The sequence below is a fragment of the Cryphonectria parasitica genome (assembly GCF_011745365.1).
Source record: "Cryphonectria parasitica EP155 unplaced genomic scaffold M406scaffold_9, whole genome shotgun sequence".
Lineage (NCBI taxonomy): Eukaryota > Fungi > Ascomycota > Sordariomycetes > Diaporthales > Cryphonectriaceae > Cryphonectria > Cryphonectria parasitica.
The window spans coordinates 2,472,332-2,498,498 of record NW_024468917.1 but is presented as its reverse complement, the minus strand read 5'-3'; the positions used below and the strand labels follow the sequence as shown (position 1 = coordinate 2,498,498).

The 26,167-nt window shown below is 54.1% G+C and overlaps 7 protein-coding genes across 7 annotated transcripts; 5 read left to right on the top strand and 2 right to left on the bottom strand.

Annotated features, from left to right (window-relative positions):
* Positions 1-1,252: 1,252 nt before the first annotated feature.
* M406DRAFT_324641 (uncharacterized protein) lies at positions 1,253-2,348 on the top strand. Its single transcript, XM_040919896.1, has one exon. The coding sequence runs from the start codon at positions 1,260-1,262 to the stop codon at positions 1,737-1,739; it is 480 nt and encodes a 159-aa protein (XP_040772088.1). The 5' UTR covers positions 1,253-1,259; the 3' UTR covers positions 1,740-2,348.
* Positions 2,349-2,874: 526 nt separating this feature from the next.
* M406DRAFT_343212 (terpenoid synthase) lies at positions 2,875-3,897 on the bottom strand (the record flags this gene model as incomplete). The annotated part of the gene is made up of 1 exon (XM_040921849.1): positions 2,875-3,897. The coding sequence occupies one exon, from the start codon at positions 3,895-3,897 to the stop codon at positions 2,875-2,877; it is 1,023 nt and encodes a 340-aa protein (XP_040772087.1).
* A 5,310-nt stretch (positions 3,898-9,207) lies between these two features.
* M406DRAFT_268597 (cell division control 14, SIN component) lies at positions 9,208-10,335 on the top strand (the record flags this gene model as incomplete). Its single annotated transcript, XM_040917953.1, has 2 exons — positions 9,208-9,633; positions 9,880-10,335. 2 exons carry the CDS (start codon positions 9,208-9,210, stop codon positions 10,333-10,335), a joined length of 882 nt encoding a protein of 293 aa, XP_040772086.1.
* A 532-nt stretch (positions 10,336-10,867) lies between these two features.
* M406DRAFT_353709 (uncharacterized protein) lies at positions 10,868-13,129 on the bottom strand (the record flags this gene model as incomplete). Its single annotated transcript, XM_040922782.1, has 2 exons — positions 12,818-13,129; positions 10,868-12,354 (listed from the first exon to the last, which is right to left on the bottom strand). Exons 1-2 carry the CDS (start codon positions 13,032-13,034, stop codon positions 10,868-10,870), a joined length of 1,704 nt encoding a protein of 567 aa, XP_040772085.1. The 5' UTR covers positions 13,035-13,129.
* A 2,053-nt stretch (positions 13,130-15,182) lies between these two features.
* On the top strand, positions 15,183-17,313 carry M406DRAFT_93945 (uncharacterized protein; the record flags this gene model as incomplete). Its single annotated transcript, XM_040926263.1, has 4 exons — positions 15,183-15,775; positions 16,121-16,421; positions 16,509-16,712; positions 16,822-17,313. Exons 1-4 carry the CDS (start codon positions 15,309-15,311, stop codon positions 17,311-17,313), a joined length of 1,464 nt encoding a protein of 487 aa, XP_040772084.1. The 5' UTR covers positions 15,183-15,308.
* A 2,336-nt stretch (positions 17,314-19,649) lies between these two features.
* On the top strand, positions 19,650-21,645 carry M406DRAFT_358480 (uncharacterized protein). The gene is made up of 2 exons (XM_040923907.1): positions 19,650-20,741; positions 20,824-21,645. The coding sequence occupies exons 1-2, from the start codon at positions 20,323-20,325 to the stop codon at positions 21,224-21,226; spliced, it is 822 nt and encodes a 273-aa protein (XP_040772083.1). The 5' UTR covers positions 19,650-20,322; the 3' UTR covers positions 21,227-21,645.
* Positions 21,646-23,519: 1,874 nt separating this feature from the next.
* Positions 23,520-26,054, top strand: M406DRAFT_12357 (uncharacterized protein; the record flags this gene model as incomplete). Its single annotated transcript, XM_040915376.1, has 7 exons — positions 23,520-23,980; positions 24,091-24,314; positions 24,409-24,537; positions 25,029-25,084; positions 25,140-25,293; positions 25,357-25,845; positions 25,924-26,054. Coding segments are annotated over 7 exons (1,644 nt in total), but the record flags the coding sequence as incomplete, so codon positions are not given.
* Positions 26,055-26,167: the final 113 nt, after the last annotated feature.

Genomic DNA, 26,167 nt, shown 5'->3' with positions numbered 1-26,167 from the left:
CCCCTCGAGTCCGCTCCCATAGATGCCACCAAACGCCGTAACGAGAAAAAAACACCGTCCCGACCGAAATAGATCCTGCCTTTCACTCCATTGTCCTCAGTTTCGATCTCACCACCCATCCCGTCCAATCGAAGTCACCTTTTAAACGCCGCCCTGTCCTATTTAAAGATTTGGCAGCCTTGCTTCTAGACTCAGCTCAGAGCAGCCCTTGAGATCGACCCTGACTGATCACCAAAACGGGATCTGCATTTCACTCGCAACCGTCATTGTCGATCATCTTCACCAATCTCCCACTCCATCGACTGTTCCCATCAAACCTCATCCAGCATCATCAACTTGTTGGTTTGACGCTTCGCGTCGACTGTCAGTCACCATGTCGTCGATACAAGGAGATTGTGAGTCTCGTCTACCTGCTCGCCGTCCAGCGTCTTCGTTTGTTCCGGCCTTTGTGCCGCGTCGACCACCCCGAATGCTAATCCACCCCCTTTCATTCTGTAGTAACCGTACACGCCCTCTTTCCTCGACAAAGCGGCTGTGTGGAATGTCAAGACGGCTCGCCGTCATGTCCTTCCTGTGCAGACGGAGAAGCATGCCAGGTCACCGTTCCTCTGGACTGCACATCATGCCCGCAGGCATATTGTGCTGCCGCCGCGTCCTCAACCTCGGTTAGCTCAGGTTCTAGCTCGAAAGCTAGCACGGGCGCCATCGCAGGCGCTGTTGTCGGTGGTGTTGTTGTGGTGGCACTCGTCATTGTCGCCGTATACTTTGTCTGGAAACACAAGATAAAGAACAAGAGAGGGGAGTTCGACCAGAGGACGTGGGACGGCGAGGAGTACACCGACAGCCAGCGGGAGAAGGACTTCCAGTCGAGGAGGAACACGAGGGCTACTTCGCATGGCCGCAACTCGGTTGCTTCCACCGTGCTCACCCGCGCATCCAACATTATCCAGATCGCCTACATTCCGGGTGTTACGAACCGAGCCACGCCCACGTCTCCGACGCTGCTGGTCCCGCCGGTCCCGCCAATCCCGATCGCTACGTCCTCCCAAGTCGGCACGCCCAACTCGGTCGAGGACCAACACTTTTTTGTGCCGGGCGATCTTCGCGACTCGGTCTGCTCTGGCGTTTCTGGCTACACCGACCGGACGTCATACGCACGGACTTCATACGCACCTCGCTCGAGTGTGGCTTCGACTATCTACGGCAAGGCTGGAGTTGTCATGACCCCAGCACAGACGGGCATGCGGGCCAAGGCAGCCATGGTCAGCGTCAAGTCCATGGGAAGCAGCAATTCCGGAAGCGACGAGATCTCGCCGCCGCCCGTGCCGCTCATCGACCATAAGAAGTACTCGAGCATGGTCCCACCAAGCCCTGCGGACAGCACTTTCAGCGTAGGGTCCACGTTCCTTAACAATGCGACCAGCGCCAACACCGCTACTGCCGTGCGGGCCCAGGTTGTCAAGGTTGGTAGCAGCCTGAAACAATCCTCAACTGCGAGCGTCAAGAGCTCTTCCGACGAAGAGAGATCAGGGCTGCAGACACCAGTGACAAGCCCGCCACGGGAGGAGGACAGTCCTTTCCGGGACCCTCCGTCAGCAAGGCGCCTGAGCGGCCATAGTAACCGGACCCTGAGCGCTGTCATCGCAGAGGCCACGCAAAGGGCTTCACATCGACCAAGCACGGCAGACCGGGCAAAGAGCCCGTTTGGAGACGAACATGAGGCACATGACGACAAGTGAGCCCTGAAAACGAGGGCCACTGCACCGACATTTGCACGGGCATACAGATCCCCCTTTCGAATTTTTATTGTTATTTCTTTTCTCTCTATACCCTGATGACCGGCAGCAGATTGGGCATCTTCCCCGTTGGATGATCCCATATGCAACCATCTCCGAACCTGATCTATCCATCCATCCATCTCTTTTATCTGGCGAATCTTATTTCCATATTTTCTAGTGTCTTTTCATTCTCCCTCCCTCTGTCTCTCTTCGCCAAAGATGATCTTGGGGTCTAGATTATTCCCCCCGGGGTCGCGGAATTGGCGTTCAACGTGTTCTTTTTTGGGAAATACCTATCTGACCTCAGCTGTCACTGGTGGAATGGGAAACTCTTTTTATCTCCTTATATTTGTGCTCTTGTCTGGTTGTGGAATGAGCAATGTGGGTATGTGGTCTGGCCAAGCGAAGGAAGGGCAGAGGAGGCAGACAAAGGGAAGATCATATATCTATATCATCTACATCGATGCACCCCCTTCTTTCGTATATCTATAGTAGCTATATCACATTGACGATATTTCGTCGGTTGAAGAATTGAAAAATAAAAGGAGCGTGCCAGTATGGCTTCTTGTGTCTCTTCCCATCATGATTCAACGTGAGGTTTCCCCCCTTCTTTTCCCGTGTCCCTTTGTTCCGCGGCTTGGATACATATATATGCACGTAGCCTTCTACCGTATCGTCAGTCCAACTCACGTGTTGCTCCTCTATGGTTAAAGGTTCAAGGCCCTTACCTACAGAGTTTCATCTTCTTGAATGATACATGGTTTCCTGAGCTGTTTGAGAGCTAAGAGGATATCATGATTTGCGCTTGAATCAGAGGCATATCTACCTACTTTGCCTGCTGGCTGAAAACCAATGTGCTCGTCGTGGATCATCCAAGAAAACAAGAAAAGATGGCTGAAAGTAGAGGAATAAAGCCAAAGATAAAGCCTCTTCTCTACTTGTACACACACGAGTACAATTTCGGGATTTTCCTCTTCCTGGGCCCTCCTCTAATAGGTGGGAGAAGAAATCCATCAGAGGGGAACACTGACCTCCCCCGGTCCAGACCTATCCATCCATCCACTCAACTCAGCTCAGCTTCAGTCTTTGGAAAACTTCAGCTCTTGGCAGGGAAATGCATCTCGTCCTTCCCCCCGATGACCATCCTGTCCAGGATGGTCTCGATCCCCTTGTTCCTGCTCCCCTCCCCCCTGCTCTTGTCAATGTCCTCGGCGACCTTTCTGGCGCGCTGGATGAGGACGTCGAGCACCTTGAGTGTGTAGTCAAAGCTCCCCGTGCCCTTCATGTACTGGACGGCATAGCGTTTCACCTCGTCCTCGGTGGTGCGCTGCTTGAGAATGTTGATGAGTTGTAGGTTGGAGGGGTCGTGGCGGATAGAGTGGATGACGGGGAAGCTGAACTTGCCCTCGGTCAGGTCCTCTGCCAAGCCCTTGTTCTCGCTGTACTCTGTGCTCTGCAGGTTCTGGTAGTCGTCGCGGATCTGGAAAATGAGGCCGATCAGGTTGACGAGGGGCACGCAGTCAATGGCGTGGGGGCTGCGGGACTCGGCCTGCATGAGCTTGATGCCGAGGCGGAACAGCCCGCCCGTCTTGTTGCCAACCATCTCGAGGTACTCGTCCTCGGTAGGGCAGGTGAGAGTGTCACGCCAGAACAGGTCCATGCCCTGGCCCCGGTGCAAGTTCTGCAGCTCCTCTGCAAAGACGGCGATGACGCGCGGGTTGTCAAGCCCCTGCAGGTCGGCCAGGGCGCGGAAGTAGACATAGTTGGCGCTGTTGATGGTCTGCGGCACGCCGAAGAGGGCGTGGGCGACGGGTAGGCCGCGGCGGAGGGCGCTGTTGTCCTCGACGTCGTCGATGAGGAGGGAGGCTGTGTGCAGCATGCCCACCACGCGCGTGATGATCTCGAGCGAGGCGGGCGAGACGTCCAGCCATGTGTTGAAGGCCCCGATCAGCTGGGAGCGGAAGTCTTTGCCCCGCTGGCTGTTGAGGTAGTCAAAAGGCCCCATTACCACGCGGTTCTTGGACGCCGCAAACGCCTGCGGGCCGCTGATGAAGTTGAAGTCTTCGTGTGCGTAGCGGGAGGGATCGGGCCGCCCCTCGTCGGGTGGAGGGCTCGACATGTTGAGGAGGATGTTGGTAGAAGGGAGGAGGTGAGGCGGCGGTCTGGTAGTGGAGGAGGAGGGCGACGAGGTCTGGCGGTGATGTTGTTCTTGATGAGAATGGTGGTGTTGGGCCCGCTGCGGTGGGGATCTCGTGTGCGTCGTCTGAGAGATCCAGTCACCTTCTGGAAGGGGTCGGAGGACACTGGCGCTGCTGACGGCGGCAGCACGAGAGGAGGAGGAGGAGGAGGGGGATGCGATGACGCCGCCAACCCCGCCCCCACTGCTGCTGTTGCTTATGCTGTTGGCAGGTGCGCCGGCCGAGGAGGTCCGTGGGGGGATTGCGTTTGGGGAGGTGAGAAAGGCGCTGGGCGTGGACGCGGCTTTGGAACCTGTCGAAGAAGAGCGAACAGGAGGCAGAGGAGAGGACATCGTGGTAGCCGTGGGCCTCTAAGGCAGTTCGGGGCAGAGCTGTGTATATTGTGTAAGCGGTCCTGTCCTTCAAATCATAACATGCCGTCATCTCACACCCTCCACCCCGCCTCCAAGCCTTGCCTCGAAGCGGAGCACCAGGGACAGTAATCCTCTCGCCTGAGCTGGACTCGGCCAACGTTGGCTCTGGGAGGGTGTCCTTCTGGCCTGGTGGGGAGGCACAGTCGCGGAGGGGCTGGACTGGGTAAGCGAGCTCGCTGTGCCGTCGATGGAATGGATTTCTGATTACTGTAGGCGTACCGACTTCCTGCTTGTCTATTTCTGCTTGTCTCGGCGGTTCTGCCGGATCAGGACGGTAGAAGTGGTTGTTGTGCTAGGTTTGGTAGTGGCTGCAGCCTGCAGGTGGTCAGCAGCCGCATCCTTCTTCTGCTGCCTGGTTCATAATTCATAACAGCTCAGAAGAGGGGAAAGGAGACGAGAGGAGGGTTCGAATCATGTGGTCTAGTCTTCAAGGTGCGGCGACGGTTCTTGTTCCTGATGTTGTTTGGCGTTGTGGTAGTGGTAGTGATTTAAAAAGTGTGGGGCAACAGGAACGATTCCTCATCATCATCATCATTGTCTTCACCATCACCAATTAAAAAAAGAGGAAACAAATACTATGTACGCCAAAATCTAGCCATAGTCTTCCCAATCGAGGTCAAGATCAGTCCATCCACAGGAGAGGAACAAAAAGCTAGAGCTACCTGCTAGCTTTAGAGCCGGACCTCCCGGGAGTCTGATGACGGCCCGCCGGTTGTAGTGCAGTGGTACTATGACGCTTTTCCTCTGCTGCAGGGCAGGTGTGGTGGGGAGGGGGGCCAAACTTTGTGGAAGAGGGAGGACCTCCAAACGCCCCCCCCCCCCCAAATCAAAAAATAAACAAGAAGTGGGATGAACACACATGCAAGCACGCACGTGCTACTGCCAGACTTCTAAAGGAAAAGATACGATTACGATACGAACAGTCTGGCAGAAAGATATCAATATTCTTGTCTCGTATAAGCTCTTCTCATGTAATTGACAGTCCAAACGAGGTGGGGAGAAGAGCAAATGAGGAATCAAGGGAAAGAGAAAGAGAGAGAGAAAGGGAAGGTCAAAGTCAATTCGAGTCTTGTCATTGCTCCTCATGTTCATCCCAACAACACTCACCTCAACCCCCCCCCCCCCCCCACCTCTCAAATCTTCTCCTTCCACCCCAACAACACAACCCAACGCAACGCAACCCAACATGGACCTACAGCGAGAAGGAGGTGTTCTCCCTGGAGATTCTTAGCGTTGAAAGCCGTGGCCGATGAACGGACCACGGTCAGATTGAAACACTTCTTTCATACACACTCTCTCCTCTCCCGAAGAAAATCCCCGAAAGAAACCAGACATAGTTCCTTGGCTCGTTGTGGTATGTCAAAGCGCGTGTTCCGAATTTGTTTCACACAGATTGAGGTGCAGCTGTGCTCTTACCTTAGTCGACCCGTCCACACGTGGCAGCCCTGGACGAACAGGGTCAGAGAGGGAGTGCGAAAAAAGAGAAGGAGCGTAAGTAGCAGCCCGGATACGACACATAGGGTATCCACTCCGCACCGGACCTCCCCTTCTTCTTCTTCTTCTTCCTCCTCGTCCTCGTCCTCGTCCTCCTCCTGCTGTTCGTCTTCGTCTTCCCTGCTTGGCCTGCTGCAGTCTGCGAGAGACACAGACAGAGAGAAGAGAAGGAGGGAGGGGCAGCAAGAGGAGAGTAGTGCGAAGTTCTCGAGCAGGTCAATGAACAAGCGTCAGGTCCAGACCCCAGATTTGGACTTACCATAGTAGACGTCCTTTCCCCCACCTGCCCTAGTGAGCAGCTCGAAGAGAGAATGCCCAACCCCCGCAGGCCCGTGCCCACTGGATTCATGATCACCTACCTACTTACAGAATAGTACAGGACACGGTAATGTTTTCCATTATGAGATGGAGAACTCTGTGACAACCTCCTTGTAGGACCCTGTAGCTATGGAAGTAGACATCTGATCGCGTTCAGTGCTGGCCTCCTTGTCTATGGGCACCTCGAGTTTCCAGCACAACTTATGAAACAAAAGATATACTCCAACTCTCACCCGTGTCCCAGAGATCTACAGAAATCCAGGAGGGATGGCGGAACCACCCGCGCGCGCCCGAACCGGGGCTCTGCCCGACCCAGAACCACTACCCATACTACATTATAGCAAACGGGCTGAGAACGAGCCCCCCTTGGAAAAAAGAGGACGATTCCCGGCCCCGAACGAAAAGGGAAGAGAAAAAAAAGAGGAAAAGAGCTTTGAGGGAGGGATGACATGTCGATCCTCCCACGAAATGCTCCACCACTAGACGGTCACCGGAGACCTGACTCGGGGCAGTCCAGAGGCCCATCGTCCCCGAACAGGGGCGAGTCAGCGCGATGTTTGACTGATATCTCGCTTAGTCGGGCCTCTATTTTGTTTATTTTATTTTAGGTGCTCCTTGGCGGGTGTACTATGGATATGATGGCACCTAGTGTCGTATTTGGGCCCTATAGGGCTCTGTAGGGCTTTTTGCCCAAGCCCAAGTGCTCTCGCTTGTCATCGATGCGCATAGTGTGTACCCCCATAGTAAATAGGCTGCTAGTCCAAGTAGTGTGCGTAAGTATGCGAGTTCATTCGACAACCCGAGAGTCTGGTCCGGTTGAACGGCCCGCAGGAGATACCCAACCATCTCTTGCGCGCTCTATCTTCTTCTCTGCGATTCTGTGCAAGAGAGGGACCCGGTGAGAGGAGGCAGCCTGAGTGGTTCGCGACCCAACGAAAACGCGTATCGCGCTCTCCTTGTGTCTCCTCCACCACCTCCTACTCCTCCTCCTTGGGCTGCAGGATGCTGCAAGGCGACAGCGCTAACTAGGCGAGAAAAGCTGAGTTGTGAGTTATGAGTTGGCCGTTGACTCAAACTTGTGACACAGCACAGCACAGCACAGCACAGCATAGCACAGCACAGCACAGCACAGCCCTTCTCCTCCTTTCTTGACTCCATCTCCGTCTCCCTATTCTCACTCTGAAAATGGGGCACGGGTGAACAAGGGCATCACGGGCGCGAGGCGCGAGGGCGCTCGATACGTATGCACGTGACAGAATTGTAGGTCCAGAGATCACCTGTTTGAGTGTGGAACCAAGCTGTCTTGCCTCTTCACAGAGAGGGCCTCGGCAATTCAAGACCAGCTGAACCCAAGGGAGGGCGCCTGGACGCAGTTCGATGGCGCAAAGTGATCTTATTGAACTACCGCAGTCCCCATAGCGTACTTGACCCAATCAAGGGTCCAAAGCCGGGGGCGCCAGCAAGAGAAAACACATGCAGCTGAAAAGAAGAGAGAAAGAGAGGCCTCGGAGAATAAAAATTAGAAAAAAATTGTCAAAACAACAAGGCTGGATGCTGCAAAAGTGCCGTTCTGGAGGGTTCATTAAACGCCACAGCGGGCGCCATCATGTGCAGAGGGGTGGATAAGAGGATATGGCCAATGAGGAGTAGCCCATACAGGCCGAGGGCGGCTGTGGTGGTTCTACACCCCCCCACGGGAATTAGGCTGTTGGTTGCCTTCAGGGTGGGGTAAAAATTGTCGTCTACTGCGTTTTGTGGTTCTAGGCAAGAGATGTTGTTTCATTCAGCCACCTCTTTTAAGGTCAAAAATGACCAATTTTCTCTGGGTCCAAATATTGCAGCAGAGCCCAAAATGCGTGTGCGATTGGTGGTTGGAAGACTGGAGCCTGGTCAGGTCAGTCATGCTTTCGCAGGGTGTATCAGTCAAGAAGGAGAAGGCGAGAAAAAAAGGGGGAAGGGGGGTTTGTTTGAAGATGGAGAAGGATGAACGTCATTGTGGTAGGGCTCTTGGTTCTAGAGTTTTACTGCCATGGTAGGAAAAGTAGGGCTTACAGAGTAATACCACCTACGTAGTTTGGCAAAAGAGTACCCATATGCTACGATCATAGTGATGTACAGTACTACTGACCATAATTCCAGGTACTATTACAGTACATACCACCAGAAGACCATAGCGCTAGAGTGCCCCCTGTAGCACCCCTACCCTCAGCAGGTTGACATGCAGGGACGCCCCAGGGGAGATGTTGCCCTGGCAGCCGGGGCACGATTCGATAACGCCAACCGGGCATGTGCTCTGCAGTAAACATCGGGTCTCTTTCCCTCCCTCTACCCTAGCCCCCCCTCAAAGCAGGGCCCCAAACACGGCCCCACCAGCAGTGCCATCACCATCCACTTCTCCCCCGTCACAGGGCATCGGGGCCATCAGGTCCACTGCATCCTCTCTTACTCTTTTATTCCCTGGTCTTTTTTTACCCAGCTTCCAGCTCTCACCTCGTCTTCCCAGCTCAACCCAAGGGTCCAGATCCCAAAAAGACTGCTCCACAACGACGACATATGATGCATTGTTAAACTTAGGACAGTCCGTCCGTCATCGTCTGAGCAGATCCTCAAGCCTCACTTAAAACCTTCTTTTCTCCCTTGTCCCTCCGTGTCCCTCTCCCCCTCACGTCAGCGGTTTCTCTCTCCCTGTCTGGCAGTCAAACCAGTTATTTATTTACTTTCATCACCTGTTCCTGACTCTCGTTCACTCCCAGCTACAGGAGGCAAGACGACTTTTGAGAACCACAGAGAGGAGAACGCCTTTTCCCCTTCATCAGCAACATCAACATCAACATCATAACAACCAAACCATCTGTTCTTCTCTTTTTTGATACCCAATTTCTGTTCTCGTTATTTTCTCCCTCTTCCTCTCTTCCTCTTGCCCTCTCTTCTCCAATCCAACAATAACAATATCCAACATTGTCCCAAGAATCAATAACACGAAAACAACAAGGCAACATCACAACAATGGAGCACCTCTTGTCTGTCTCGTTTGATCACCTGGCCTCGTTTGACGGCCCCAAGATCAAGAAGGGCCTTCGACAGATCGATGGCCTCCTGGCCCAGGTCTGCCTGTCTGCCCATGACGCAGCTGCCAAGAAGAGAAAGGTCTCCACCAACGGGAGCCACTCGCCAAATGAGCACCAGTCCCGGTCCCGATACTCCCTGTCGGACCTGAGCGGTGATGCTGCCTTCAGAGAGTTCTTCAAGCTCCAGGACGGGTTTCAGTGGAACATTGCCACCCGACTGGTCCAGACCCTCGACAAGCTGTACGCAAAGAGCGATGATGGATCTCTGGACATGCTGATTGTCAGCGCACTGGACAGCCTCCAGGGTGTGCTGCTGCTGCATCCACCCAGCAGGGTTCTCTTCTCCAGGGTTCAGAACATGAATGTATGTTGTTTTCTCTCTTCTTCTTTTGTTTCGTCTTCTTTCCTTTCTCTCTGAATTCCTCTTTTACTGCACGATCCGGCTCAGCTGCATCGCGCGCGCGCGTACGTGCGTTCCCTGCCATGTTGTTGCCCTGGGGGCGTGCGCGCGTTGGTGGGTGCCGTGCGTATGATCTGCATCCTTCGTTATATATTTATGTACATAAACGCGCCTAAATGTGGGTCACTGACATCACAACGCGAACAACAGCTGCTTCTCGATCTCCTCGAGCCTATCAACTGCCCCGCCATCCAGTCTGCCACCCTGTTGGTCCTCGTCGTCGCCTTACTCGAGACCCCTGCCAACACCCGCACCTTTGAGCAGCTCGACGGCCTGCTCACCGTCTCGTCCATCTTCAAGTCTCGCTCCACCGCCCGCGACGTCAAGTTCAAGACCATGGAGTTCCTTTACTTCTACCTCATGCCCGAGACCCCCAAAGCCGTCGCTGACAACGGCAACAACAACATGCAGCAGCGTAGCCCACCGGGCAGGCTGGGCAAGGGCTTTGCAAGCAGGAAGAAGAACGCCGACGGTGAGGATGTTGCCGACGAGGGCGAGACGCTGTCGACCGAGAAGAAGCAGAGGATGCTGGGCGAGCACCTGTCGAATGTGGACGACCTCGTCAGGGACCTACAGCAGTACACCTCTCCATCCAGTGCGAGGTGATATGACGGCGACAGCCTGACCTTTGTTTTCATACCTATACCCCCACACGCACAAGCATGAGAGGGAATTATTACGAAGCGTGCGTTTGTTTGGTGGTTTTTTTTTTGTTTTTTTTTGCTTCACTGATTTCTTTTTCTGTCTCTTGCTATTTTTGTTTGGCGTTTGGGAACAATAGCAATGGAGTATACCACAGGCCTGTATGGCGGTTCTTTCGGGAAGGGAAATACGGAACGGAACGGCTAGGTGTTGGGGAACAAATGCTGTACGATATGATCTTCCTGTTTCAGGTTCAAAGTGTGCACGATGGGACGTGGAGATGAAGTTATTTTCATAATGAGCCTCCGTGTGGGTGTGTGGGTGTGCGTGTGTGTAGAGTATCATATAGCCAGAGTCTGTCTTAATAAGACTGAGAAGAACAAACCCGGCCACGACCAAAACGCCTGCTTGAAAGGGAACCTCGAAAAAGAACAAGACATCCCATTCCCCGCCCCTGCCTCCTTCTCATGACCCAACCCGCTTTGATTATTTATCATTATTCTTCCCGACTCATGGGGCTCGGTGTCCCAAATTCGCTCATCTCACTCGCAGGCGTAGGAAAAGGCTGAGGCAAATTCCTATTGCCACCCACGGCACCACCACCACCGCCGCCCTCGTGCGCATCATAAAAGACTTCTCCCTCACCACCACCACCACCAGGTCCTATAGGAGACGTCGGGCTCCCCATCAGCTCAAATACCTGGTCTATGCTGTGCGAACTCGCCTGCGGGTACCGGCCCACATCCCTCGCCGTCGCCGCCGCTGCTGGCCCTGATGATGTGTCTGCGAGCTCGCTCTGGCCGCCGTCGCTGCGGTCCGAGGGTATCCTTGCGTGTTGTCCCGCCTGCGCCATAGGCCGTCTCGGCGATGATGGATCCTTACTTGCCACGGCCATCTCTACAGGGCTCTGGTGAGGGCCTGCTGCGTCCCTACCACCACCAGCAACGCCACTGGCGTACATCTCTGGGGACGGGTGCTCGTTTGGTGGAGAAGGAGCACCAGCACGAGCAACATCGCCAGCAGCAATAAAACCTGCGCCCAGGGTTCCGGCGCCCATCTCCATGTACGTCGGGACGTTCTCTGGGCCGAAATAGTCCTGGTAGCCTACGCGCCCGGCACGGCTCGTGCCCGCCGTCGACGCAGGATAGCCAAGGCTCGTCCCGTCTGCCTCGGACAGGTTCCGGCCTCCCCAGCCGCTGCCAGCAGCACCATGAGCCATCTCGTTGCCCCCTTGCCCTTCACCTCCTCCTCCTCCAGGCGGCACACTACGCATCTCCTGGCCCGAGACGGTAGGAGCAGAAGCCCCAGAGCGCCTCCGCCTCCGCAGACAGAACCACGTCAGGAACCCAATCACGAGCGCGGCGACCACGACCACGCCGACGGCGATGCCTGCTTTTGCGCCGGAGGAGAGCTTGTCGCCGCTTGAGGACTTGTGCTCGACGGTGATGCCGGAGCCGGTGGGCGCAGCGGCAGTGAAGGAGGAGGTCGGAGTGGCGGTGACGGCGCTGCACATGACCTGGGACGAGACGAGGGTGCAGGCGTAGCCGGCGTCACAGCAGCCACCGCCAGCGGTGCAGTAGGTCTGGCCCTGGGCGGTGCAGCCCGAGGCGACGGGGGTGACGAGGGTGCTCATGGCCTCGGTGGAGGCGGTGGACGTGGTCCCACCCGCGGTGCCGAGACAGACGCCCTGGCCGTCGGCGTTGACGCCGCAGTCTGAGCCGTAGGCGCAGCACCCGCCGCCTAGGGAGGAAGGGCAGAGGTAGTTGGTTGACGTGCAGACGCGGGGCGCGCATGCTGCATAGGTGGACTGGGTGGTGGTGGCCGATCGCGTGATGGTAGAGGTGTAGTTGACGAGGTACTGGTTGGGCGTGCAGGCCTCTCCGCAGGTCGAGCCTAGGTCGCAGCATTGCGCTTGCCAGCTTGTGCTGTTGACTAGGCAGTAGGTCGTGTCGGGACAGCAGAGGGTGGAGTTGATGTCGGAGCCTGGTGGTGCGAGTAAGGAGGTATTGTGAGCTTCATGATGAGGAGGATCGTGGTGGTGATAGTGGTGGTGACAATGATGATGATCATGATCATGATTATGATGGAGAGACGTGGCTGCTGGTGGTGGTGGTGGTGGTGGTGGCCCAACCCCAACCTTGCAACTTGGAGGATGAGGAGGAGGAGGGCCAGACAACAAGCCACATGCGATGATCACATTGGAGCCAGGGGATGTACCGTGCACGCTGCACAGCGGGTAGGGCTGAAAAGGATAAAAAGAAGACGTAGAAAATATCAAATAAGGATGCAACGCAATGTGTCGTGCATGACAGGAACCGAACAAGAAAAAAGTCGGGGCTCTTTTGGCTGGTGGGGGGCGGGGGTCGCAGACGAGGGGAGGCCAGGGGGGCGGTGAGATCTGGGCAAGACCAGACGAGACTGCAAAGGGCCATCATAAATAACTTACATGGATGCGAATCAGTGCCGCAGTCGCCATCTCTCTTTGCAAAAAAGGGCGGTGATGCTGCAACGGCCGCAGGGTGCCAGTAATACTGCGGCGCCCGGAGGTTGTGGCTGTCATCTGGGTCGAGATCGAGGTCGGGGTTGTTGTCTCCCATCATCGCGAATCTTGCATACTGCGCGCACACCCCGTCGACGAGGAGGAGGAGGAGGGGAAAGCGCATTGTTGGCGCGCGTGGAATCAGACGATCAGCCTATTTGCTGTGTCGGTCGTGGGTTGTGACATTTGATGAGGTTCGTCATTTGATCTTTCGTTCAAGACATTTGTCTTTGACATGAAGAATGCACAAAAGAGGATGGAAAAGGAAATGAAGGCAATTAGGTTCTCTTCATCATTTTGTCCCACTCTTTTCTACAAAAGACCTCTAGATGCTAAGAAGAAGGAGAAGAAGCAGAGCCCTATGCACCTTTGAACGAGACCAACATCCACTGGATGGCAACCGAGATGCAACCTGGGTGGCACCTCGAGTGGACCAACAGCGCAAGAGTAGCCGGAGGGGACGCAGGCACCAGGTCCGGCCGCACCTTCCTCGTCACCTGCTCCAACTGCTGTGGGTAATCCGGCAGGATGACAAAGTGGCCCTGCTGGCCCTGCAGACAGGGCTGGCCGGCATCTTCTTGAGGATCCAGAAGGGGGTGAGAGGCAAAAAGGAGAAAAAAGAGTGAGCACTTGCTTGCTCACCACTGGAGCCAAAGTGTGGCGTGCAATCCTTCGGGTTCGGGTCTTTGGGGCCCCTCGTGTGACCAACCTACGGCAGACGGACCGGATTGATTGAAATGGTGGAGGGGGTAGGCGGGCAAAAGGCAGGAGAATGCAAATAGAAAGAGCTCGAATGCAGACCTGCAGTATTCTGCATTAGCGCTGGCTGGTTAGTTGGCGAGTTTTGATGCATAACATCCCGACCGAGGCCAGGTGGGCAGGAGTAACCTCCCCTTCCAGCCCTCCCTGGTACTGTTGGTCCGTGTCTGGTGCTGATGATACGAGAGAGAGAAAGAGAGGGTAAAGTAGTGTACGGAGAATTGAAGACAGTGAGACCAGACCCTTGTGCTGTAGCCCCACATGTAATGACACCCAAATGAACTCCCTCGAGCTGACTCGCAGTGGAATACCACCACTGATCTGATTATCATTTGGTTGGTTCAACCAGCAAATGATGGCCCTGCAGATGACAAACTCTCTCTTCACAAAGTAATCATGACTTGCCATAATTAGTTCAATCAAAGGGTTCAAAATTTTCGACAAATACCCAGACGGAAGAAGTAATGAGGTCTTTGTCTTTATACATTGTGTCTATCTGCTATTTATTGTTCCAGACAGCTTATCGAGAACCATATTATGCATTTCAGAGTTACAGAAAGTTAGGAAAATGCCTTCCTTCCTGTAAACCCCGTTCATTCGCACCAGTTCAGCTAGGAAGCTTAATTACTTCATAATGCTTTGAATTCCACTACCTCCTCACCAGAGTGTCATACCATTCTAGTCTGATCCACGTACATGTAATTTCGAAGGATGGTGTTTGGTGCCATGGTGTGCCCACGGATATCTCTGTCAGGATAAAAAGACTCGAAAGTGAGTACCGTGACACGTGCGGTGAGTACTTGCTTGATCCATCATGAACTCCACTATTATCCAGATTTTGAGAGTTTTCACCAGACCACGGTGTTTAAACCTGGCCGGAATTCCGTAATTGCACGGTGCCCGGTCTCGGTCATTTGTCTCGGCTGGCTTAGCGGAAGACGTAGCATCCGGAGTGGAGCTCATCCCGTCCATCCGCCTACCGACTTACACATCCCCCGGTATTTGACGTGGCCCTCTTCCTTCGAATTCACTCAGTTCCATCACGACACTGTGGAAACAAGACTCGAGCCAAAGAGAAATCGAGAATTTATCAGCGCGAGGTCAGCAGGTCTCTCAACAAGTTTATATTATGCACTTCCAATCTCACTTTGTCTCCTCCACATTCAAAGTTGGTGTATAGGCTTGTCGCTCCATACTACAAATTTGCGAGTGGCCACCAATTTATACTCACGATGTGTAACCTCACCCCATGAGTTTTACGGTGAACGAAAACCAGGGCTGGACCGTGACAGGATGATACGTGTCAACTCGTTTCTTGACGTCGGGGGGGTTGCAGCATGACCCTGGCTTATCGATGGGACAATAGTTCTCGTGACTGGTTGTTAAGAATGCCTCTATCTCCGGTCTTCGTCGTCGACAGTTTCTGAGCGCGGAAATGGTTCCGGCCACGGTCTATATTAACCACCACCGCGCCCAGCCAGACAATGGACTGTAACTGCACTCTAAAGACACATACCACACAGATCCAAAACAGCGCACCAAATTTTTTATAAAAAAAAATCCTTCCCAAAAATCCCCTGATACCACTCTTCCCTCACCGCTTGAACACTACCCTGAGCATCACCATCGAACATCCACCATGGGCTCTGTCGGCATTGAGGATGACTATGTCCCCAACGAGGACTTCCAAGTCCTCGATGACTGCCGTCCAGACGATGATTCCCTCCAGGCATTCATGGTCTCCAAGCCTCGTGGTTTTTTACCCCGTGCCAACCCTATCTGGCAACTCCCCCCAGAGTTTCAGCCCCTCGAGGATATCCTCCAGGCTATGCCCGTCAAGACATCGTCGGGTGAGCCAGGCCTGCTCGCCAAGAGCAAGCTTGGACCTACCGTCGACGCAGACTTTCCAGACTTGACCTGGGCTGTCGACAAGTACAAGGAGAACATGCCCTTAATGAACGCCCTGTACCGAGACTACTCGTTCTTGTTGTCGGCGTACCTCCTCGAGCCCTGCCACGAAAGGTTCCTCAGGGGTGAGCCGTATGGTTTGGGGAGGCAGACCTTACCGGCTGTCATTGCTAGACCCATGGCTAGGGTTGCAGAGTTGTGAGCACATGCCCTTTTCTTTCTCGTAATATGTTGTCATAGTTATTGCGCAACCCCCCCCCCCCTCTTTTCACCGTCTGTCCTATTGTCGTTGTCTCCCTCCCTTTTCAGCTCTTTAGTCAACCTTCTTTCCATCATTGGCCCCTTCTTTGTTCCCCTCTTCTGCCCTCCACGCCAAGTACCACACAATGAACTCCTTCCTTTCTCATCATCGTCTATCATCGGGTGTTGGCTTCGGCTATTGTCGCTTGGGGTGCTCGTGTCTTCTATGCTTCACTACTTCCTCTCTGTGCCTCACTCCGAACCAAGCAAGTCTACCCTCCATGATCCCTGACAATCATGCAGGACTGGCTTCCTCCCTTTCATGGAGTACGCCGGCTCGTACGCCCTCTACAACTACAGGTTGGAGGACCCAGCTAAGGGCATGGATTACGATAACCTGCGTCTTATCCGTGCCTTTGAGCATGGTCTCGACCCCAAGTCATCCGAGGCCGGCTTCGTGCTCGTGCACATCGACATGGTGAAGAGCTCCGGCCCTCTTGTCTCTGGTGTCGTCGAAGCCCTCCAGGCTGCGCACGAGAGCCGTGAGGCTCTCAATGATGCCATGAGAAAGATGCTGGGCGCCATGATCAAGATCAATGCCACTGTAAGTCAATACATATTGTCTCATCTGAACACGCACACATGCACACAGGCGAGGATTCATGAGGCTGACACCTGCCACGCAACACAGATGGAGACGATGTGGATGAAGTCCAAGCCTCTGGACTACACCACCTTCCGCACATTCATCTTTGGCATCACTAGCCAGTCCATGTTTCCCAATGGTGTAGTGTATGAGGGCATCAATGACGGCAAGCCTATGTCCTTCCGTGGCGAGTCGGGCGCCAACGACTCTATGATCCCCACGATGGACAACTTCCTGCAGATCCCCATGGTACGAAGCCTGTTCTCTTTCTCACCCAAGCCTGCCCATAGGCAGAAGCCAACCTTTATTTCTCTCTGGTCACCTTTGTTTCTCTTGTTCAAAGACTGACAACACACAGCCCGAAACCCCCCTGACGGAGATCCTCAAGGACTTCCGCAAATACCGCCCCTCCAACCATCGTGCGTTCCTCAAGCATGTCCGTGACAGGTCCATCGAGGTCAACATGCGCGAGTTCGCCCTGCAGCTGTCCAACGCGGACCCCAAGGCCGAGCAGGACGAGGAGGTATGGGAGTCGCGGCGGCTGTGGCTGCAGCTCCTCAACCAGGTGCGCGACTTCCGGTGGCGGCACTGGTGCTTCGGCAAGGAGTACATCCTCAAGATGACGTCGCACCCGACGGCCACGGGTGGCAGCCCCATCATCACCTGGCTGCCGAACCAGCTGAGCGCGGTGCTGCGGGATATGAACTTTGTCGCGGGCCAGATCGGCGAGGAGAAGCTCGGGGGAAAGGTGAGGGATATCATGGACCTTGTGAGGAGGCAGGAGGACACGCTGAAGAAGGAGGTGGCCAAGTACTGCGCCGAGAGAGGAGAGGGAGAGAAGGGGCAGTGAGGTTGTCAGAGTAAAAATAAGGATAATAGCAAAACAAGAATCGTTCCTAAAACGGGGTTAAAATTGAAAACATCCTACAGGAAATAGGCCGCCGTTCTGGAAACTATCTGAGTACCTAGACTACACGGCCCCGACAAGGTCCTTCTTGAGACGTAGTCACCTTTCAAAGACTATTACCAGTCTGACTTCCAGTACTCTTCTAGATCAGGAATCTTTCATTATGGGGCCTGTAAACATGATTAATGGCACAACCACTGTTGTGAGACCGCACTGCTGTCTCTGAGTACCATAGAGGGATGTCACACCCACCAAGATGTTTAAGAGGCAGTGTATATGTTGCTTGCCGCTGAACCTTGAAGTTCATGCCAGTCCCACACCTCTGACGAGGCCGGTCACTATGGGGTCTGCTTCGGCTTGTAAGCTGCCAAGATTCATATCTCGCTCTCAAGTTCTACACTGACAAGAAGGTGTTTCAAGTATAAGCAGTTTCTACACATGTTTACAAAGCCAAGCTATCCGTAGGAGTATATGTTCATGAGGGAGGGGACTAACGTCCACACTCTTCATGCCATCCCTGGGCTAGACAGGTGAATTGATGCACTGAGCCCCCAGTAGAGGTGTAGGTCGATAGTGAGCGCTGTCGCGAATTGCAAGTATAGAGAACTACTTTCTGATCGAAAGAGAAACCTTGGAATGTATAACAAGCACAGGTGTAGAAGCACCATAGTGCTACCAAAAGCCTACCTAGGTACGATTCAACTATTACCATAGTACATAATTCGACTCATTACTATAGTAGCATTCAACTCTCGAGGGGCATGCTTAGGAGAACCGAGATAATGCTCAAGACACGCTGGAATAGCCGTAATCAAAAGGCTGACAGGGCTATTTGCTGATCCGATTTACAGTTACGACCCTCCAAGGTTTGATAGTATGACTTCGCCACCCAGTATATACTGTACAAATGCCAAGCTAAAATTGGACTTTATAGTAGTCGTTGAGTTTGACATTGCCTCACTGACATGTCAATGACAGACAGGCTGAGGCGAGCTGGCGGAGGTGCAAATCTCGCTCATCAATGAATGACGCATTGACGTTGTCAAAACTTCTTTGGAAGAGGCGCAAAGCCCCTATTTAAGTGCCAAATCCCAATCGAGGAGAGCACGGTCGATTTTTTTCTGTCTCTCTTATGGCGGGGGGTTAAAGGCATGACACTATTAGAGTGGAGTCGGAAAGTGATTCGTGGGTGCCGCCATCTATGCCTGGGGGCTCTCGCTCCGGAGTTATAATACTTTTCATTTGTCGCGGTTGGTTGTGTGATCAAGGAGCATGACTTTGGTTGGATTTTCTAGTGACTCCGCTTTTGGTGATAGTACTCCATCGACTCGTGCCGGTGCCTGCCTCCTCCAGCCAGCTTTGGCTTCATTCGGCAGCAGACATGTTCGGCATCATGAGGCACGATGATAAAATCAGGATGCAGAGCCATAACAATTTGTTGTTGAAGGGAGGAGGGGAGAGGGGACCAAAGTGAGGAGATACTTAGACGTTACGAACCCCCTTTTTCCTGCTCCCTTTTCTGCGGGAGCGATCCTCATTCTTATTCCCTCTTGGACGAGGTGACGAGGTCAGATGGATGGATCGGCTGTGGGCGGGTTTCCGGAGATTGAGCGCTTGGGCAGTTGGACGCCCACTGAATGGATGGATGGGGTGGCAGTGAGACCTTGAAGGGGATGTGAGACCTGTCGGCGATGATACGGTGGCTTGTCCTCCATTAACAGTGATAGGCAGCAGAACTGGTATAGAAACAAGGATGTGTTGTTAGGAGTGTGACAAAGTTTCTGACTAGATACATGCAGAATTCTCAGCAGTCCTAGCGGAGACACACCAAACCAAAGTTCACACTGCCTGCACCCTCCTTATCTTGCCACACCCGAGATGGAGACTTTGAGGAGGAAGAAGATGATGATGTGGTGAGTGAAAAGTTGGGGAACGATACACTTTGTATTTCAGTTCATATTCATCTTGTAGTGAGGGAGAGACAATGAAAGGAACAAGGGGAAGAAAAGAAACTCCAGACAGGACAATAAAGAGAGAAAAAGGGAGGAGAGACCACGAAAATAGAATCGACAAGCGACGGGTTGCAGAGAAAGGAAAGGGTACAGAGGTACAAAGTGCCTTGGGTTGCCTTATGTAATCCAGTCCAGCCCCAGCCGCGGCAGGGGGACCGCGGCGGCCACCTGCAGGTGAGCTCAAACAAGGTTGATCGCCCGCGCCAGGGCTACGAAGCTCGCATTTCCCTCCAAGACCCAAACCCGTCCCGTCCTCGTCTTGGGCGCCTTGGGGTGAGTGAGGGAGAGCGCGAGGCCTGGCCACCTCAGCCCAGCACCACAGGCACAATGACTGAAGCGCGAGCGGCACCATCGAAACTTGAACGTTTCCTCTCCCACCGCACCGGGCAATAAAACAAGTCCAGGTGATGGATTCCTCCCACCCTCGCCGTCCCATCCTCTTTCTCTTCTTCCCTTCGTAACCATCACCACCCAACACCACCATCACCACCACTATAATTCCATCGTCGCCGTCGCGCACACTTTTTTCTCACTTGATCCCACCACGCACGCTGCAGATAACTCTGCACGCCTGTCATCACCAAAAAAGCCCAGCCCAGCCAGGCTGACTCTTGATTTTTTTTCTTCTTTCCTTCTATGCACCGCACCAACAACCAACCCTCCCTTCCCGTCCAACTGATCAAGTGGATCGGATCTGCTCAGCAACCAACCCGCCCGTCAAGGCACGTACGCAAATCGCACACTCATGCATACGCACTACTCTCCCCCCTAGAGACGCATACCTTTCTTGCCAATTCATCATCTCCGCCTTGCCCTGTCGCCTCTATTATTGAGCTCCATATAAAAAGGCATCGGTCCTCCCACCAGTCGGCGATTACACGCTCCCGACACGAATACTACTTTCTTGACGACGTCCAGATCCTCCACACAGCCAAAAGCGATGGCACCCTCAACGAGCCGAACTTCTACGCCTGCCAAGGACAAGCAGCGCAAGGCCTCGGCCTCCAGCAGCAAGGATTCCAAGATCCTCACACTCAAAGTCTCGCCCGATCGTCTGCGAGCCCTTCTCGACCCTGCTCCGACGCCAACTCCCGCCCCCGAGCCCGTCAAGGAGGATACGCCGGTGAAGGACATCAAGGACTCGCCTGGCGCCTCGACACCACAGCCAGCCCCTGCCTCGAACCCCGAGAACGTCTCCGACTCCAGCCCAGCCACGCCTGCCAACGGTGGCACACCCGCCCCGACCGCGATGGGTCCTCCCGACAAGAAGAAGGGTCAGAAGAGGTCTGCAGCCGCAGCGAACGGCGATGGGCAGGCCAAGGTTCGAGGCAAGCCTGGCCCCAAGAAGAGACAGCGAATGTAGGTGCCTTCTCCCTCTCTCCCTTTCTCCACATCCACGACCTCGAGCAAGCATGCAACAGTGAACTAACCCAACTCGCAGGGAGGATGGTACCCTTGAGCCCGCCCGAGGAAATGCCCACCGGCTCGGCCCCAAGGCGAACCAGGGTGCCATCAACGCCGGCTTGCGCGCCCTCGACCGTAGTGGCAAGCCGTGCCGCAAATGGAACAAGGGCAGCTTCCGCCTCAAGACCTTTACCGGTGTCGAGTGGGAGATTCATCGCTGGACTGCCCCTCCCAAGCCGGAGCCCGTCGAGGCTACACCTGAGGAAGTGCCCGCCTCCGCCGCCGCCTCCAACGCAGACAGCAGCAAGGAGAACAAGGAGAACGTCGAGCAGCCGACCAAGTCCGACAACAGCAATTCCGGTGGCGACGTCGAGATGCAGAGTCTTCCTAGCGTTCAAGCCTCCTCGCCTGCCCCTATGGCTATTGCCGCTGGTGCTTAAGTGCGGCAGCCGTGGGCAAACGACGATTCTCTCTTTTTCACGGGGACACGAACATTTTTTTCTCTCGTCTTTCATTCTCGGTTTCCTGGTTAGGGGCATGTAATACACTGGCGTTCAAGGTTTGCGGGGGGAAAACAATTCCAGCAAAGGATGTGGCACTATTCTAGGGCAAGGTTCTTGCCCATGGCTGACATCCACTTCCTCTGTCATTCGTCCTGGAAGCTGAAAGGACGGAATAAAAAGGTACCAGGCACAGATGGCGTTTACAGGTGGTTTGACGGCCTGACCACTGCCATGTCGGAAGGGCGTTGGGGGTTGTCCGGTTATGCATAGAAATCTGCCAGTAGCTGTATGCGTTGATTATATGAGACACTGTCCTCACACACTATTGACATGAAATTGAATGTGCCATATATTTCATTTCAGTACATCTACTTCGTGGTGGATGTTTCTGGAGACATGACCTTCCATGGTGGTGTGTTTACGTCTCCTACCAGTGCTTTGCTGTGTGGCCTCAGTGAAATGGGTACGGAGTTTTGGATTTGTAATAGGAAAGAACCAACTATCCTCCTGTGCTATCTAATAAGGTTGGTTCATTACAAAAATTCTCGCCATCATTCATATGATTTAGTCGGCATGCTCGAAAACGTAGCTGCTAAGCTCTCCTTGCGAACTTGATCTTGTCTGGAATGTATGCCCTTGAGCTTGCCTGCTGCTCCTAGAGTAGGGCGTTTCCGGCGACTTAGGAGCAAGGGCCAACTCTACCATGGTTCAACAGCACAAAGTATACAGTATTTGTTCCTTTTCCTCCTCCTTTCGGACATAGATTTTTTTTCTTCAAGAAATATCTGCCAATAAAATGCTGGTTCAGATTCCCAAACGCAACGAGCAGCTACGTGTTGGGCTTTCATTGCATTGAGACAGGGTGTGTCTGCTTCTGAAGGAGTATTGACTGAGTCCTCTTTAGCCACTAGCTCAATGTGCAGGGCAATGCAGTGCAGTGCTGTGGTGTGGCCTAACCTGCCAGGGGTAAACGAAAGGCAAACTACAGCTTGGCACTCTGTAGAAGACGAAACCCACCGTGCTGGCTGCGTTTGGACTTGTCGCCAGTGGAGAACATTGGATCAATGCATCATTGCGCCCCCCCCCCCCTTCCAGGGTGTGCTTTTGTAAAGAGGGCACATGCACATTCTTTGATAAACTCCCTCCTGCTATGACTTTTAGCACCACCTACCTCCTGACTCTACATGATAACGTATTGATAGCGACAACTCCACCACTCACTAACTACCCCGACTCTCTCAACGTCTTTCCTCTCCTTCCGTTTCCCCCCTTCCCCCACTCTTCCTCTCCAACTGGATTTGTCCTTCTCTGAGGAGGAAAAGCTGTTGTTTTCATGTGCATTGCTTTTCTGAAAAGGGTTCATTGCCAGAAAGCGGCTTGTCTCGGCCTCCAGTCTCGTGTGCCTTGTGTTCTCTTTATGTCCCGATTGAGCTCAGCTTAGGTAGACTAAGCAGCGGGAACAAGTGACGTGCCTCCACCCAAGGTGCACCTCATCCCACCACGGCCGGCCCCAAAGCGAGCCAGCCAGCCAACCTAAGAAGGAAGCAGAAAGAGAGGTATGCAATATTCTATCTGTCTGGACATCTGTCTCGTGAAAGTGGTATTGATAGGCAGCTGAGGAAGCTTCTGATTCTGCTGCAGCTGCCTGACAGCCCCTCCCCTCAAAGCATCGAAGCCATTCGTTCCGGAACCAACCCAGCCCAGCCATTCACGTCTTGGACCCTTAGTCTCTACCTCACCTGTCTTCTACCTCTTCTTCCTGTCCTCCGCCCAAGTCTGCTGAATAACCCAGACAACTATGAGCAGTCCTTTTCAGCATTCCCAAAATACGCAAAGACACGACAACATCTACGATCCGGCCCAACCCCATATCACGTATGCACGAGTAGCAGCAGCGTCCGAATCGCGAGAGAGGACGGGCAGCACCAGCAGGACGGGCCCGACCTCCTTCAGCAACATTCTCAATCCCTCCGACGCCGACTGGAGCCCTGCAGCACACCGAAATCACAATATCTCTGGCTCGGCACGAGACTGGGAGCCAGCAGGAATCATGACGCAGAACGGCGGCAATCTGGACGGTGCCGCTGGGGCGAGCAGCTTCTACGCAGCACCCAGCCAGCAGCTTCCAGAGTCCTCGAGGGCCTTCGAGCTGTTCATGAATCGATCCAGCTTCGAGACACTCCCGGGCGTGGAGGCCGTCCTCGCGGGGCGGACAGACCCAATCCACACGGCGGCCGGCGGCTCCGGCACCACCACATCATACAACAACTTCCCCAGACCCTCCTACCTCGAGGGCTCCAGCTACCTGGCGAGGCTCGAGCAACAGGCCCGGCAAAAGGCACTTCTGCATAGCAGGGAGCCCAACGGCTCACAGGCGGCCAACGGGGCCGGCAAGAATTCAGCGTCGCAGTCGTACCACATGGGCATTGCCAGGGACGTGGTGGAGCGTACACCCGCACACGAGCAAGAGGAGGACGCGATAGGCCCGCTGCCCACAAAGTGGGGCACAAGTAAGGAGGAAAAGGCATCGGGCCTGGAGTTGCTGTCGGACGACCTGGAGGTCAAGTGCACCGCGAGGAACCCCAACGAGAGGGAGCACGAGGCCTATGCTGTCCGCGCCGATCACCCCATGCCCGTGCAGTGTGGACTGTATTACTTCGAGGTCACGATATTGTCTAGAAAACACACCGAGTAGGTTTTTTCCCCATACCTCCTTGTTTCTTTACTTTTTCCTCTTCATCTTCTTTGAGTTGGCGGGAAAGAGTGCTTCTCTGACTGATTTATGATATCTACCGCCGCAGCACCACCATTGCCATCGGCTTTTCCAGCAAGTCCGTCTCGCTGAACCGAGCTCCCGGCTGGGAGTCCGAGTCGTGGGGCTACCATGGTGACGATGGCCACGTCTTTGCCTCACAGAATGTGGGCAGGAACTATGGTCCGTTATTCTCGGGCGGCGACACGATAGGCTGTGGTGTCAACTTCAGGACAAATTCGGCCTTCTTCACCAAGAACGGTCATTTGATAGGTATGTCTAGGGCGATCGGGACAGGACTGGGGGGAGGGGGGGTTGATCTGGTGCCCTGCGACTGCCATGTGCTGACGTACCCTCGATGTTCTAGGCCCTGCTTTCAAGGAAGTCAAGGGGAAGCTGTATCCCTCGGTTGGACTGAAAAAGACGGGCGAACACGTCCGTGTCAACTTTGGACAAACACGGTTTGTTTTTGATATCGATTCCCACATGAAGGCATGTAACATCCCTACACTCTTTTAGCATTTGACTTTCCTTTTCTTTCATTCTTCCCTCTCCCTTATACACACCGTCATGAACAGTTCTCTCGGGCATGTCTTTCCCCTGTGGATACACGAAGTCTTCGACGACCCCATCTGGCAGCAGCAGCCGGGATCGCGGAGGCAGAGTGCCCCGCTGTCGTCAGACAGAGCCGTCCTCTTCAGCTTCGACCAGCAGCGGAGGGCAAGAACTCCAACGCCCTCAAGGTCTCCGTGGTGTACCGATCGGACAGTCCAGAGCCAGCCACTGCAGAGACCAGCGTCTCCAGCAACGCCTCAGACGCCCGACGATCACCAGGTTTGGACACTGGATGAGTTCATTGAGAAGATGTCTGATTCATACTGGACGGAGCGGGGCTGGGTCTGCCCTCGAATTTCAAAATTGCAAGAATCATGTGCTGACCGACTGTGCAGAAGGAGATTCACCATCTCGAGGCGGAGATCTCCAAAGCGGACACTAGCAAACTTGCGCCGCCACTCAACGAGACGGATCTGATCCAGCAGCTGGTGGGTTGTTCTAAGGCCCGGACCTTGTTGATGACTGAAGCTGACGGCCGCTCAGGTTCTTCAATTTTTGCAACATGACGGCTACGTCGAGACGGCGAGAGCTTTCGCCCAAGAAATACAAACCGAGAAGCAGTCACTGTGTTTAGACCCCAACGTTCAGGTGCCCGGCATCGATATCAAAGATGATGAGGATGCCAACAACCGGCAAAGTAAGTCTGACCTCGGTTCAAAAATCAGACGTAGTAGTCTTCCTACTCACTCACAACGTGCAGGGATCCGGCGGGCGATTCTAGAGGGCGATATTGACAAGGCGCTTAAGCACACCAACGCATATTATCCCCAAGTGCTACAGGAAAATGAACAAGTTTACTTTCGTCTCCGGTGCCGAAAGTTCATCGAGATGATCCGGCGAGAGGCTGAGATGAATCTGGTCGGCGGCGAAAGGCGCAGCCAAAATGGACACAACCACCCGCCACAAGGCGAGGAGATGGAGCTGGACGACGACGACAATGACGTGAGAGACTCTAGCGGCCAAAGGGGTTCCGACGGCGCCGGCGACCTTACGCAGGTTGCTCTGCTGTACGGCCAGTCCCTCCAGGCTGAGTACGCCGGCGATAAGCGGAAGGAGGTGCAGCAGGCTCTGGAGGACATCTTCAGCTTGATGGCATATCCAAACCCTCTGAAGGAATCCAAGGTTGCGCATCTGCTGGACCGTAAGGGTCGTGTGGCAGTTGCGGAGGAACTGAACTCTGTGATATTACGTGGGTTTTGACACGCTCTCTCTCTTGCAAGCATCTACAGTGTGACGTTGAGGTTGTTGGACTAACTTGGTGGTGCAGAATCCCTGGGCAAGTCCTCACGTGCGGCCATCGAGAATGTCTACGCGCAGACAAGCGTGCTCCTCGATGACCTAGCAGAGAATGGTGGCCCCGGTGCCTTCGTCACCATGAAGAGCATCATTGACGAGGTCGAGCCCAGCAAGTCTGACTTTTAGGGCATTGTGGACTCGTATGTGCATCGCACTCGGGTCATCGCCGCCGACAGATTGAGAAGCGATTACGACCAGGAGGCGAGAAGGCTTAG